Source organism: Oryctolagus cuniculus, chromosome 17 (genome assembly GCF_964237555.1).
Source record: "Oryctolagus cuniculus chromosome 17, mOryCun1.1, whole genome shotgun sequence".
NCBI classification, from domain to species: domain Eukaryota; kingdom Metazoa; phylum Chordata; class Mammalia; order Lagomorpha; family Leporidae; genus Oryctolagus; species Oryctolagus cuniculus.
In genome coordinates this window covers 2,868,476-2,883,332 of record NC_091448.1, presented here as the reverse complement: position 1 = coordinate 2,883,332, position 14,857 = coordinate 2,868,476, and the positions used below count along the sequence as shown (strand labels likewise).

The 14,857-nt window shown below is 61.7% G+C and overlaps 1 protein-coding gene across 3 annotated transcripts in view; it reads right to left on the bottom strand.

Moving 5' to 3' along the window:
* Window positions 1-9,483: 9,483 nt before the first annotated feature.
* Window positions 9,484-14,857, bottom strand: part of USP36 (ubiquitin specific peptidase 36) — a 37,763-nt gene continuing 32,389 nt past the window's right edge. For all 3 annotated transcript variants that reach the window (XM_070060220.1, XM_070060223.1, XM_070060221.1), the window contains 4 exons: window positions 14,600-14,814; window positions 13,032-13,133; window positions 12,153-12,268; window positions 9,484-11,801 (listed from right to left, as the gene is read on the bottom strand). In XM_070060220.1, coding sequence (XP_069916321.1) covers window positions 11,673-11,801; window positions 12,153-12,268; window positions 13,032-13,133; window positions 14,600-14,814 — 562 coding nt within the window. In that variant the 3' untranslated portion in view covers window positions 9,484-11,672. The remainder of the gene's footprint in view (window positions 11,802-12,152; window positions 12,269-13,031; window positions 13,134-14,599; window positions 14,815-14,857) is intronic.

Genomic DNA, 14,857 nt, shown 5'->3' with positions numbered 1-14,857 from the left:
ATTCTGGCTTCCTGCACTTGCTCTCCAGCCCCCGGAGCACCGTGAGACCTCCCGGGAGCAGGAGTAGGAGATGGGAGGGCAGGGAACCCAGGCCCCACTCCAGGCCACTCCTTTTCCTTTTTTGAGATTACTGGGGCTGGTGCTGTGGGGCAGTGGGTTAATCCTCCGCCTGTGGCACCAGCATCCCATTAGAGCATTGTTTCAAGTCGCGGCTGCTCCACTTCCCATCCAGCTCTCTGCTGTGGCCTGGGAAAGCAGTGGAAATAACCCAAGTCCTTGGGCCTCTGCACCTGTGTGGGAGACCCGGGAGAAGCTCCTGGCTCCAGATTGGCGCAGCTCTGGCCATTGCGGCCATCTGGGAAGTGAACCAATGGACAGAAGACCTTTCTCTGTCTCTCCCTCTCACTGTCTGTAACTCTACCTCTCAAATAAATAAATAAAATAAAAAATATTTATTTATTTATTTGAAAGCGTCACAGAGACAGAGGGAGAGATCTTCCATCTGCTGATTCACTCCCCAGATGGCTGCCACCAGGCCAGAGCCAGGAGCATCTTCCACGTCTCCCACATGGCTGGCAGGGGCCCGAGCACTTGGGCCATCCTCCACTGATTTCCCCAGGCCATTAGCAGGGAGTTGGGTCAGAAGTGGAGCAGCCAGGACACAAACTGGCACTCATATGGGATGTCAGTATCACAGGTGGTCACCCGCTGCGCTACAGCACCGGCCCCAGCGCCGAGGTTTCTTGTCTTCAATTGGATGATTCTCCTAACAACTTTCCTTTTATGGTGCTTCCCTTCAGCCATGGCTGCCTTGTGTGATGATCTCAAAAATTACAATTACAGAAGAAAAAAAATTTTTTTTTGACAGGCAGAGTGGACAGTGAGAGAGAGAGAGACAGAAAGAAAGGTCTTCCTTTGCCGTTGGTTCACCCTCCAATGACTGCCACGGCCGGCGCGCTGTGACAGGCCCACCACGCTGATCCAAAGCCGGGAGCCAGGTACTTATCCTGGTCTCCCATGGGGTGCAGGGCCCAAGCACCTGGGCCATCCTCCACTGCCTTCCCAGGCCACAGCAGAGAGCTGGCCTGGAAGAGGGGCAACCGGGACAGAATCCGGCATCCCGACCGGGACTAGAACCCGGTGTGCCGGCGCCGCAAGGCGGAGGATTAGCCTAGTGAGCCGCGGCGCTGGCCAGAAATTTCTTTTCTAAAAGACATTAGGGGCCGGCGCCGCGGCTCACTAGGCTAATCCTCTGCCTAGCGGCGCCGGCACACCAGGTTCTAGTCCCGGTCGGGGCGCCGGATTCTGTCCCGGTTGCCCCTCTTCCAGACCAGCTCTCTGCTGTGGCCAGGGAGTGCAGTGGAGGATGGCCCAGGTGCTTGGGCCCTGTACCCCATGGGAGACCAGGAGAAGCACCTGGCTCCTGGCTCCTGCCATCGGATCAGCGCAGTGCGCCGGCCGTGGCGGCCATTGGAGGGTGAACCAACGGCAAAGGAAGACCTTTCTCTCTGTCTCTCTCTCTCACTGTCCACTCTGCCTGTCAAAAAATAAAAAATAAATAAATAATAATAATAATAAATAAAAGACAGTAGGGCACTGTGGTGTAGCAGGTGAAGCCGCCACCTGCAGTAGCGCCGGTTTGAGTGCTGGCTGCTCCTCTTCCCATCCAGCTCTCTGCTGTGGCCTGGGAAAGCAGTGGAAATGGCCCAAGTCCTTGGGCCCCTGCACCCGCGTGGGAGACCTGGAAGAAGCTCCTGGCTTCGGACTGGCTCAGCGCAGCTTCGGCCGTTGCAGCCATCTGGGGAATTAACCAGCGGATGGTTCTCTCTGTAACTCTGCCTTTCAAATGAATCAATCGATCTTTTAAAAAAAGATTTATTTATTGCAAAGGCAGAGTGACACAGCCAGAGTCAGCAAACAGGAGAGAGAAAGGGAGGGAGGTTGCAAGCTTCCATCCGCTGGTTTGCTCCCCAAATGCCCACAATAGCCAGCGCCAGACCAGGCCAAAGCCCGAAGCCAAGAGCTGCACCCGGGTCTCCGAGGTGGGTGGCAGGAATCCAGGTACTGGGACCATCATCTGGTCCTTCCCAGCACATCAGCAGGACACTGGATGGGACACTCTAAGTAGTCGGGCCTTTCCAGTGTGGGCTGTGGGCATCCCAAGTGGTGGCTTTACCTGCTGGACCAAGAAGCCCTCTCCAGGTTCCTGTTCTACTTGCTAGACATTCCACTCTCCCTCCAGATGAGTGAGGACAGAGGGGCGCCAGGCGGATGGTGGGAGCTGGAGGTGACGTGTGCAGACAGAACGGACACCCACCCCTGTCCCAGGCGGCCACAGCAGGGCGGGGACCCCAGCCTCCTGCTCACGCACACCCTGGCCGGCAGCAGTGCGGGCTCAAGTAGTCGAGTCTTGGCCCCTTGGTCCCCAGCTCCGGGACCTTTGGCCCTGGCCGCTGCAGGTTCTCGGGGAACAGAAGAGGGTTGGGGGCTCCCTCTCCCTCTCTCACCCTCTCTGCATCTCAGAAAAGCAAAGCAAATGGAGCAGCATTTGGCTTCGCAGCTAACACGCCTCTGTCCCTGGGTTCAGTACTGGGCGCCCTGGCCCCCTGGGTTCAGTACTGGGCGCCCTGGCCCCCTGGGTTCAGTACTGGGCGCCCTGGCCCCAGCTTCCCGCCATCGTGGACCCTGGCAGCCACAGCGAAGGCTCAAATGAGGGAGTTCCTGCCACCCACGCGGGGGCCAGCTCCCACAGCAGGGTGCCTGCCAGTTCTGCAGCCGGCCCTGAGGGAGGCCTCGGGCGTTGGAAGGAAAGGGAGCCCGAGCTGCCTCACAGTGCCGGCGGAACTGCTCGCCCGGGCTGGGATGGCGGCCGCGTCTTGGCGTGAAAACCTGCAGGCTTCATTTCGCTAAGGCTTGCAGCTCCCTGTGTGGAACTTGGCTGTAGCCAGCTGTCACCACCGTCCCTGTGCCTTCCAGGAGACATCCAGCCACGTGAGGAGGCTCGAGTGCCCACTGCACTCCATAAATAAAGAATATAAAGCAAAGGGGGCAGGGTGGGGTCAAGGAAGGCAACGTGAAGGCTGGATCGGCGCAGGGCAAACTGCAGCACCAGAGGCAGGGACGGACGGGGGGCGGGGGGGGGGCGGCTGCAGGTGCCAGTCCTGGTGCGATTTCTAACGCTGTAGAAGCAAAGCACCACCTAATGTGCGTTGTCACGACCCCCATTCAGCACGAGACGGGGAAGGTTCCCTTTCACTGAACACACAGTCACGAGGCAGCCCCTGGGCCACGGAAAGGAACGGAATTCCCGGCACACATTTTGCAGCAACTGTTGCCATGTGGTTGGACTCTGGCTTAAAGATTTATTTTTTTATTTGAAAAGCAGAGTTAGAGAGATCGCCCGACCTCCCACCCTCTGCTTCACTCCCTAAAGGTCCACAATGGTAGGACTGGGGCTGGGGCTGGGCCAGGCCTAAGCCAAGGGCCTGGAATGCCATCCGGGTCTCCCAGGTGGGCGCAGGGGCCCAAGCACTTGGCCATCTTCTGCTGCCTTCCCAGGTGCATTGGCAGGGAGCCAATGGAGCAGCTGGGACCCAAACTGGCACCCATGTGGGATGCCGGTGCTGCAGGCCATGGTTTAACTGGCTATGCCACACCACCAGCCCCAGGACTCAGGGTGAGGAGCTGTCCCACTGTGGCACGAAGCCACCTCAGTACCAAGAACCTGCTTCAGGGATGACGCCCTGTGACCGAGTCCCTCACACATCTGACGGATCCTCTGGTCACCAGAGTCCATGGAACAGTGGGGGAGGAGTCGACGGGGACGAGCGCCTGACAGCGCAAGGGCAAGTGCCGGGCGTGGCCTCGATCCACGGCTGAGTTCTGGAGGTCACAGGAGCGGCCCCAAGTCACGATGCCGAGTCTGGGCAGACTGCCCCTTGGCACACAGATCCTCGTTCCAACCTGACTCCACCCTGCAGCAGGTCGCGTGTCAAACCCGACTCCTGCCTGACTCTCCCTTGACCCACGACTGATCCACGACGGTCCTCCCTGGTCCCCCGAGGATGGGTCCCAGGACACGGCCCCAGAGTCCCCTGCACCAAGGGCTTGATTTACACACGTCCTCCTGCATGCTTCGCTCCAGGCCACTCACAATGCCTCGTACGACAACGTACGTAAAGTCACTGAGTTTCTGGGCGGCTGCATCCGCAGAGGGGACCCACAGATTCACACCCGGTGAGCAAGCCTGGCGCTCGGCTTAGGCGCCTCCAGGGGGTCGGGGAGCTTCGTGAGACTGCGGGAGGTCGGGCAGGAGTGCTGTCCGGGGCTGAGGCAGCGAGGGCCGGTTCACTGAACCGGGGAGATCCGTGGAAACCTCACTTCCAGGATCGATTCAATCGGGGTTTCTCGCAGGCTGCTCTGGGAAGGGGGACCAGGAGCACAAGAAGCTGGGGACTGTCACGGAGACACGACGGGGACCCAAGCTCAGAGCCAGGCGGCTGCGGCTGGGCTGCGTGGGAAGGTCGTGACTGATGTGTGCAGGGCAGCAGGACAGGTGTCGAGCTCCGGTGGGTCCCAGGTGAGCGGGGACAGATGGAACAATGCGTCCGCTGGGCCATGAATTTGCCAGGGCACGTCGGGGAATGGACGTGTGAGGACGCGTGGGTCGTAGCTGTGACTGACGTGGGGCTGGGTCTTCACATGCAACAATGGGCAGGAAACAAATTCCGGGGGAAGACGGTGGCAAACGCCCAGCAGACTCGAGGGCCGGGTCAGGGAGCGGTGTGACAAGGGCAGAAGGCAGACTGAGACGACTAAGCAGGGAGCCGACTGACGCCGGGAGAGGAGGCAGGGAGGGGCACACGGAACACGAGCACGGATGGGACCCCCTTGAGGGTGCTCCTAAGAGAAGGCAGGAGCGCACAGGACAGTGAACAGGGCAAGGTCTCCCAAGGGTGGCAGAGGTGGCCTCAAGAGCTTAGGGGTGCCAGCCTTCCCCAAAGGGGCCCCCTCTTCCAGCGCCCCGTCCCCGAGAGGCCCTGACAGAGGGCGGAGGGTGACAGCTTCCCGTGAACAACTCCACCTACGCACATGACCTTCCCCCACTCCCACCCACGAGATCAGAACAGGGGTCTCCAAGTGTGGGAGACCCTGCAGAATGTGATGGGAATGCATGTTCTCCGGCCCCCTCCCCAGTCTGCTGGAGCCACACCACTGAGCGTCACCCTGGCCTGAAGGTCACTCTCACCACTGCGCTGACCCCTAACCGTGGGACAGGGCTTATCAGCGATGGACCCCTGGTTCCCCAGGTGGCAGGCACCCGTGGTTCTCCTGGGTTCCCGCGCTGGTGACCTGCTGGTGCCTCCACTGTCTCACACCGACCCTCACTTAGAGACCTCCCTGACACCCACCGCCATTGCCTCCCTCTGTCAACCGCCTGCTGTGGCCAGAGGTCATCAACTCCACCTGGAATCTTCCACTGGCTCCGTCCTCTGATTCCACCTCTAACCTCTGCAGCTCCCACCCACCTCTCAGCTCAGGCGTGGGCAGTTCTTGGCTGGCCTACGATTCCCCTCCTCAGGTGCGTCCCTCGTCCTCCACCCCGGCTCCCAGGCCACCACGCAGGCCTCAGGGGCTCACAAACAGGCCTTGCTGACTTATCGACCAAGCATCCTGCGCACCTGCTTCTCTGCATGACGGCGAGCCTCACGCCCGCGCGACTGCTGCCGCCCCAGCCTTTTGCACCCCCTCCGGCACCTCAGGCAGAACCAGCCACACCCTCCTCGTGGCAGCATCTCCAGAACGGCACCCACCCCACCGGGGACCTGCCTGGGTGCCCAGCCCGAGCCCACCCTGTGTGAAAACATCACCTGCTCCCCGCTACGCCCGCAGAAGCAGCAGCAGTGACGATGAAGACACTGGCGTCTCGCCTGTTGCCACTGCACCCCAGCACCGGGCCTGGGGCCACAGCCTACTCGGGTCAGAACCCCAGCACCCAGCACCGGGCGTGGGGTCACAGCCTACCCAGGTCAGAACCCCGACACCCCAGCACCGGGCGTGGGGCCACAGCCTGCCCGTGTCAGAACCCCGACACCCCAGCACCGGGCGTGGGGCCACAGCCTACCCGGGTCAGAACCCCGACACCCCAGCACCGGGCGTGGGGCCACAGCCTGCCCGTGTCAGAACCCCGACACCCCAGCACCAGGCGTGGGGTCACAGCCTACCCAGCCTACCCGGGTCAGAACCCCGACACTCCAGCACTGGGCGTGGGGCCACAGCCTGCCCGTGTCAGAACCCCGACACCCCAGCACCAGGCGTGGGGTCACAGCCTACCCAGCCTACCCGGGTCAGAACCCCGACACTCCAGCACTGGGCGTGGGGTCACAGCCTACCCAGCCTACCCGGGTCAGAACCCCGACACTCCAGCACTGGGCGTGGGGCCACAGCCTGCCTGTGTCAGAACCCCGACACTCCAGCACCGGGCGTGGGGCCACAGCCGACCCCAGTGTCAGAACCCCGACACTCCAGCACTGGGCGTGGGGTCACAGCCTACCCGTGTCAGAACCCCGACACTCCAGCACCAGGCGTGGGGTCACAGCCTACCCCAGCCTACCCGGGTCAGAACCCCGACACTCCAGCACTGGGCGTGGGGTCATAGCCTACCCAGCCTACCCGGGTCAGAACCCCGACACTCCAGCACTGGGCGTGGGGTCACAGCCTACCCAGCCTACCCGGGTCAGAACCCCGACACTCCAGCACCGGGCGTGGGGTCACAGCCTACCCAGCCTACCCGGGTCAGAACCCCGACACCCCAGCACTGGGTGTGGGGTCACAGCCTACCCCAGCCTACCCGGGTCAGAACCCCGACACTCCAGCACTGGGCGTGGGGTCACAGCCTACCCGGTCAGAACCCCGACACTCCAGCACTGGGCGTGGGGTCACAGCCTACCCGGTCAGAACCCTGACACTCCAGCACTGGGCGTGGGGTCACAGCCTACCCAGCCTGCCCATGTCAGAACCCCGACACTCCAGCACTGGGCGTGGGGCCACAGCCTGCCTGTGTCAGAACCCCGACACTCCAGCACTGGGCGTGGGGTCACAGCCTACCCGGGTCAGAACCCCGACACTCCAGCACCGGGCATGGGGTCACAGCCTACCCAGCCTACCCGGGTCAGAACCCCTGCTCACACAGCTGCATCCATCTGCCCAGTGAACACCCCGTTGGCTCGGGTCCAGGTGCTGCCTTGCCTCACCTGTTCTTACTCTCCCGTCCTCATTCCAGGAAGTCTGGCCAAAGAGGTGCCTGGGATAGACAGGGCTCCCTCCGCCTGGTGGGCACTTTAGGTGGACGGAGCTCTGAGAAGCCCCTGAAGGAGAAGGCAGGGCTGTGTGGTCAGGTTGTGGTTTTCAGAACAGAAGCCCTCTAAGCACCTCCCCACCGGCACTCTTCCGCTTCCCAGGCACCTCTTCACTAGGGTCACTCTTCTTCTTCTTCTTCTTTTTTTTTTTTTTTGACAGGCAGAGTGGACAGTGAGAGAGAGACAGAGAGAAAGGTCTTCCTTTGCCATTGGTTCACCCTCCAATGGCCGCCGCGGCCAGTGCGTTGCAGCCGGCACACCACGCTGATCCAATGGCAGGAGCCAGGTGCTTCTCCTGGTCTCCCATGGGGTGCAGGGCCCAAGCACTTGGGCCATCCTCCACTGCACTCCTGAGCCACAGCAGAGAGCTGGCCTGGAAGAGGGGCAACCGGGACAGAATCCAGCGCCCCGACCGGGACTAGAACCCGGTGTGCCGGCGCCGCAGGCGGAGGATTCGCCTAGTGAGCCACGGCGCCGGCCTAGGCTCACTCTTGCCAACGTACTCTGGTCACCTCAGCCTCTGGACAGATGGGGTCAGCCAAGTCCCCGGCCGCCTGCTAGGCACGGAGCTGCTGTGGCCAGGCAGCCAGCCACAGGCCGCCATGACCATGTGAGCCCAAGTTTAGTCCCTGGATTGACAGGGAATTCCAGTCCACGCAAGGACAACCCCACCCCCAACCACATGCCCCAGCCCAGAGCTGGAGCAGCCGCCGGGAAGGCCACGGTCGGAGGGCCTGCCCAGGCAGCCGGCTCCTTCCTGACAACTGGGAAGAATCCTAGAGGAAGACCCACTACCTCTCCCTCGTCTCTCCCTGAAGAAATGCAAACACAAAGCAGTGGGAAACCAAAGCAGACAGGATGAGACTGTCCCCACGCTTCCTTAACACAGCATTTCTCCAACATCATCCACAAAGTTGAAACGCTTCAAAAGATCCTTCTGTATTTTAAAATGTAAATAAATTTATTGGTTAAATACATTTAGAAACATCCCTTTATCCACCCCCCCCTTTTTTTTTTATTTTTGACAGGCAGAGTGGACAGTGAGAGAGACAAAGATCACCCTCCAGTGGCCGCCGCGGCCGGCACACTGCGGCAGGCGCACCGCGCTGATCCGATGGCAGGAGCCAGGTGCTTCTCCTGGTCTCCCATGGGGTGCAGGGTCCAAGCACTTGGGCCATCCTCCACTGCACTCCCGGCCACAGCAGAGAGCTGGCCTGGAAGAGGGGCAACCGGGACAGAATCCGGCGCCCCGACCGGGACTAGAACCTGGTGTGCCGGCGCCGCAAGGCGGAGGATTAGCCTAGTGAGCCGCGGCGCCGGCCTCCCCCTTCTTTTTTAAAAAGTTAATTTATGGGGCCGGCGCTGTGGCGCAGTGGGTGAAGCTGCTGCCTGCAGTGCCAGCATCCCATATGGGCGCTGGTTCAATTCCTGGTTGTTCTACTTCCAATGTAGCTCCCTGCTATGGCCTGGGAGAGCAGTAGAAGATGCCCAAGTGCTTGGGCCCCTGCACCCACGTGGGAGACCCAGAGGAAGCTCCTGGCTTCAGATCAGCACAGCTCTGGCCGTTGCGGCCAATTGGGGAGTGAACCAGCGGATGGAAGACCTCTCTCTCTCTCTCTCTCTCTCTGCATAACTCTTTCAAATAAATAAATAAATCTTTTTTAAAAATTAAGCAAACAAAGCTTAAAAAAAATAAAAGTTAATACATTTTTACTCATTTGAGTGGCAGAGCAACCTTCCATCTGCTGATTCACTGCCAAGTATCCACAACAGTAGGGCGGGGCCAGGCTGGAGCCAAGAGCTCGTCCAGGGCTCCCGAGGGTGCAGGGACCCAAGACTGCAGCCACCACTGCTGCCTGCCGGAGTGCGTCGGTAGGACGCCGGACTGGACGCAGGAGTAGGGCTGGGTCCTTCCGACTGGCACGCAGGTATCCCAAGGGGTGCCCCTGCCTGCCTTATTCTCACGTGAGGTCTACTCCTAAATTTTTCTACGAGCGGGAACTGGAGACACCCACTTCCGGTGCTGGCAGCTGCCTGGAAGTGCAGTCATGTGACCGGGGGCAGCAGACTGAGCTACTGGGACGCACCATTTTAAAAATCAAAGGAAGAAAATGGACACAAGACAGACTCAGAAAATGCATTCTTTATTGCACCACAATATTGGCAACAATATGGGGTGAGGTGCCGCAGGACGGGAGTGCACCCTCTCACACACCCAGGTGCAGCCGGGCAACCAGGCGGCCAGGGCTCCTCAGGGCGGAGCCTACACAGGGCAGCCCCGCCCACCTCCAGCACAAAGTTAAAGCAAACGCGGCTCCCAAGCCAACCAAGGGCCTGGTGTTAGAAAAGCCGTAGTCATTCACACAGCTCGATCCTCCTGTGTCACCTGGAATTTGGCGTCGCCCTCTGGAAGGAAGGGGCCCCCCACCTGCAGAGCAACAATGGATGCACGTGGCTCGGGAGAAGGCTTCAACCTGGTAGAGGGAGGGAGGCCGGAGGCTGAGGGGAAGCCCAATGCTGCGCCTGCCTGGGGGGCCCCTCCCGGACAGCCGTGCCGGCCGGCCCAGCTCACCAGCTCGGCTCCCACTGCGACGGAGGAGGGGGAGCCCAGAAGGAAGCGCCCTCATGAACGAACGAGGGCCTCCCCCCAAGTCAAAAGCTCCCTCCCTCCGTGCCAGTGCCAGCGCCAGCCGGGGCCTCCGCCAGTGGCCTCAGCCACGCCTGGCGCCCACCGCGTCCCGGGAGCCCGCGAGGTCAGGACGAGGAGACGTGGGCCAGGAAGGGCAATTCGGAGGTTGACTTCCACACCTCCTCCCCCAGGTCACGGTGTTTTCCGGGAAATCTCACCTTAACTGAGGCTCTCCCCTATTTATTAAACTACGAGTTCGCAGGCACAGCTTGAGCGAGATAAAAAGTCGTCTTGAGTGATACAATCATCTAATTCAAAAGCACTCACCAAACGGAGCAAACAAAGCCAGTATTTGCATATCAGGGAAAGAAAACATATTGCTAACGGAAGCCACAGGCCTGGTCAAAAATAAGTGTTTTATATTAAGGAGTAAAATCGACGGCAGATCCACTCCCGACCACTGCCTCGGTAAGGGCCATGGCTCATTGCGGCTGCAGGGGGAGCCACAGCAAAGCCATCTCGGGACACACGGCAGCCTCCCAAGCAGAGGAGTCCGATCGCACGCGCTCCCCAGCCCAGTGGCCATCTGCCCTCCAGAGGGGAGGCGGGAGGGCCGCCCCAGCTGTGCAAGGGGAGCAGCAGTGGGGGAGGCCCCTGGGCTCTTCCTTCCTCGGGGCAGACGGGTAAGGCAGGAAGACACGAAGGCCCCACAGAGGGACCGGGGTGGGGACGAGGAGCGGGGCCGCCGGCTCCCAGGCAGCACAGGACACGCCAGCAGAGACCCGTGACCACGAGGATGACCGCGTGCTCCCACGTCCAGCAGGGGACACCGGCTCCCAGGCAGCACAGGACACGCCAGCAGAGACCCGTGACCACGAGGATGACCGCGTGCTCCCATGTCCAGCAGGGGCCGCCGGCTCCCAGGCACCACAGGACATGCCAGCAGAGACCCGTGACCACGAGGATGACCGCGTGCTCCCATGTCCAGCAGGGGCCGCCGGCTCCCAGGCAGCACAGGACACGCCAGCAGAGACGCGTGACTATGAGGATGACCCGTGTGCTCCCATGTCCAGCAGGGGACGCCGGCTCCCAGGCAGCACAGGACACGCCAGCAGAGACGCGTGACTATGAGGATGACCCGTGTGCTCCCATGTCCAGCAGGGGACGCCGGCTCCCAGGCGGCACAGGATACGCCAGCAGAGACGCGTGACCACGAGGATGACCGCGTGCTCCCATGTCCAGCAGGGGCCACCGGCTCCCAGGCGGCACAGGACACGCCAGCAGAGACGCGTGACCACGAGGATGACCGCGTGCTCCCATGTCCAGCAGGGGCCGCCGGCTCCACTTGGCACCGACGTGGGGTTTCTCTCGGACACTGCTGAAGAGGTGCTGTGCACAGAAGCCCGCGGCCTCCAGCCCAGGTTGGCAGGAGTGCCCCCCGGGGCGGGCGCTCTGTGCAGTAGCCAGGAGGCAGCAGGACAGCGGACACCACAGAAGGCTCAGACCCAGACGATGGCCCCTGGGAGCGACGCCTTGTCCTGGGAGGCGGCAGGCAGGGCGCAGCGGTCCCGGCAGTGAGAACGAGACCTCACCACCACCTCGGCTAGTCACGGGACACGGCCCGCGGCTCACTCCCGTGGGCGCGGCGCACAGCCCCTCACACTGACCTCACGGGCAGCAGGAAGTCAGCGGCGATAGCTGAGGCTGGTAGCCTTGGCTGGATGCGTCACGGCCCAGAAGTTCCGTCTGCTCTGAAGTTTCTGGAAGGCGTTGAAGTTTCTCTTCTCCCTCTTGAACTTTTTTACCTTCTTTTCCTAGATCAAGGATCACAGAGGCTCAACCCCCTGAGCGCTGGCAGCCGCGTCCTGCCCCCGTGGACCGTGAGCCTCGTGCACAAACCCGTGCCCTGCGTGAACACGCTTCTTCCTCACAACCCGCCCGCAGGAGCCGCCCCACCCCTGCTTTACCGAGGAGGAGACAGAGTGACAGAATCGCCACCGTCTCGCCCATGGCTACCCAGGGAAGCTGCCGAGCTGGGTCGTGCAGCCCAGCGGCGTGGCTCTGGTCTCCCGTCAACCACACAACCACTCTGAAACTCAGGGCCTGTCCCGGCCCCAGGCTGAGCCCGCCCGCCCGCCCGCCCCTCAGAGCCCTCGGGCACAGACCTTCCCCCGATCAAACTCTTCGTCCCAGTCGTCAACCACGCTCCGGGTCCGGGCCAGCCTGCTGTCTTCGGCGGCATCCCTGCTGACCGCGGACACTTCCCCGTCCCAAGTCAGAACTTCAAGACAGACACTTGGTGTCAGCACCACCCCACGCCGCTGCCAGGACGCTCCCAGCGAGACCACTCCCCCACCTTGCAGGAAACAACCCGCCCACAGGGAGAAGAGCGGACAGGGAGCCTGCGTGTGCGGCTCGGTCGCAGGGGAGCCACTGAGGTCAAAGCACGCACACTCACTCTCAGTGGCGGGCACACTAGAGCTGGAAGACCTTTTCCACGCTGCCCTGCCCTAGGCCGTCCTGGACCTCCACCTCCCCCAACAGAAGCCGCCTGGTGCCTCCCAGAATCCCCGAAGCAACAAGCACACCAACTCCTCTTCTCGCCAGCGCCAGGCAACGCCTCATCTCCACGCTCACACCCAGGACCCATCCCACACTCTGTCCCCAAAGCCAGCCAATGCGAGGACACAGGCACCGGCACTGTGGTGTATGCAGGGGGTAAAAGCCGCCCATCTACAGGGCTGGCATCCCCTGTGGGCACCGGTTCAAGTCTCAGCTGCTCCACTTGTGATCCAGCTCCCTGCTGTGGCCTGGGAAAGCAGTAGAAGATGGCCCAAGTCCTTGGGCCCCTGCACCTGCATGGGAGACTGGGAGGAAGCTCCTGGCTCTGGATCAACCCAGGTCCGGCCGTTACGGCCATTTGGGGAGCGAACCAGCAGGTGGAATCTCTCTCTCTCTCTCTCTTTCTGTCTTTCAAATAAATGAATCTCAAAAAAACAAAAACAAAAACACCACACACACAGAGGCCACTCTCAAAGCCATACCTTTTTTCCCGTAAGCTTTATCTGATGAGTATCTGAGCAACTCCTGGACCACATCAGATTTCTGCTCTCTGTCCCAGCACACCAGAGGAGCCTGGCCCAGGCCTGCAATCAGAGGAGCCAGGGAACAGTTAGGGACACCCAAGCAAACCACCACGGAAGCAAGCACGCGCCTTCAGCGAGACGGCGTGATGGGGTGGCCGCTCGTGCGGCTCTGCGGGCTCAGGGCTGAGCCCCCGTAGCTTTACCCACTGAGGACGCGCCTACTCACAGAAGTGGCTGCTACCCAAGTCAGCTCTTGAAAAATACAGAAAACAACAAAAAGGCAGAAAACAGAGCCCCTGTCACCAGCAGGTTAAATCCTCGGTCTGATGGACGAGGACTGAGCTAATCTGACTGTGGGAAACGGTGGGTGCCTCGGGACACGCCTGAGAGGAGGGGCCGCTCCAGACGGGCAGGCACGGTGAAAGTGACACCGCTGCCGCCACCAGGGACGCCCGAGCCCGAGCCCTGTCCAGGGGCGGCACAGGCCGCTGCCCCCCAGGCAGCCTCAGCAGTCGTTAAAAACTATCTCGGAATTAGTCCTCTGCCTCTTTCCCACTAACATACAGCTTCCAGACGTTCTCACCTCCCTAAGCACAAACCTAACCTTGTCTCTCCCCTGCCGCCTAGGCGTCAAGGATCCCTAGTGACTGTCAGAGCAAGTGCCCTCCCCACATCAGGGTGGCGTCCGCCACTCGCTGTCCCCCTGGCCTGCAATGTCCACCCCCGTAAAGCCCACTTTCAGGCACTCAGGGCGGATGAATGGGTTGATGCCTCCGCTGCAGCCCACAGCCCTGACTCCACTGAGAGCCTGGGCCACTCCTCCCAGGGGTGCAAGACAAGCACCCAGCGCCCACCCCGGCGCACTGGGAGCCCTGACTGTCCACTGAGAGCCTGGGCCACTCCTCCCAGGGGTGCGAGACAAGCACCCAGCGCACACCCCAGCGCACTGGGAGCCCACTGCCTGCAGCAGCCTTCCCGGCACGGCCACACAGGGCCACATGGGCCACTGGAGAGGGACTTTATCAGTAAATTCCTTTCTTGGGCGTCTGATAAGCACACATGGACCCCGAGGGCCTGGCTTGCCTCTGCCCGCACTCGGTGCAGCTGGAACGCGGGCGCAGGGCAGGGCAGGGCGGGGCGGGGCAGGGCGGGCCTTGCTCAAGCTGGGCCTGCTCCTCCACCGCCCGCTCGGCCCTGAAGGAAGGCCAGGACAAGGAAACCTCACACAGAGTGGGGGGTCTCAGGTTTCCATGCTGGGGCCCAAGGACATCCACCACAGCCGCACCAGGAGCAGAGAGCCGCTTCTGAGCCCGGCTCTGCTCAGTGGGAGTGCCGGGGAACAAAGCCAGGGCAGGGAGCTCTAGAAGGCACGCCCGGCAGGTCAGCAGAGGGGTCCGCGCTGACACAGGAGCTGGGCCCCGAGGCAGGCGGCTGCCCAGGGGAGCAGACCTGGGGGCAAGAGGAGCTCCCGCTCTTCCACACCCCCAGCTGGGCCCCTGCCCGTCCCAGCTTCACCCCTTCCTCACCCAGGGATGCACCCTCGTGGTCTCCAGGAAGCTGGCCATTCACGAGTGGTGGGGGAGGGCTCAGCCCAGGGACCGCAGTGTCACTGGGCCTCGTGCTCCTCTGTCCTGTTGAATGCTCCCTCTCTTCTGCCTCCTTCTGTCTCTTCTTCTTTTTCCTTCTCCTTGGAGACTCTGCCCTGGGCTCGGGCTCATCACAGCTGGCGGGAGAGCAGCCACTGGAAGGCAGAGCTAACGTCAGCCGTGGGCACACAGCAGGAA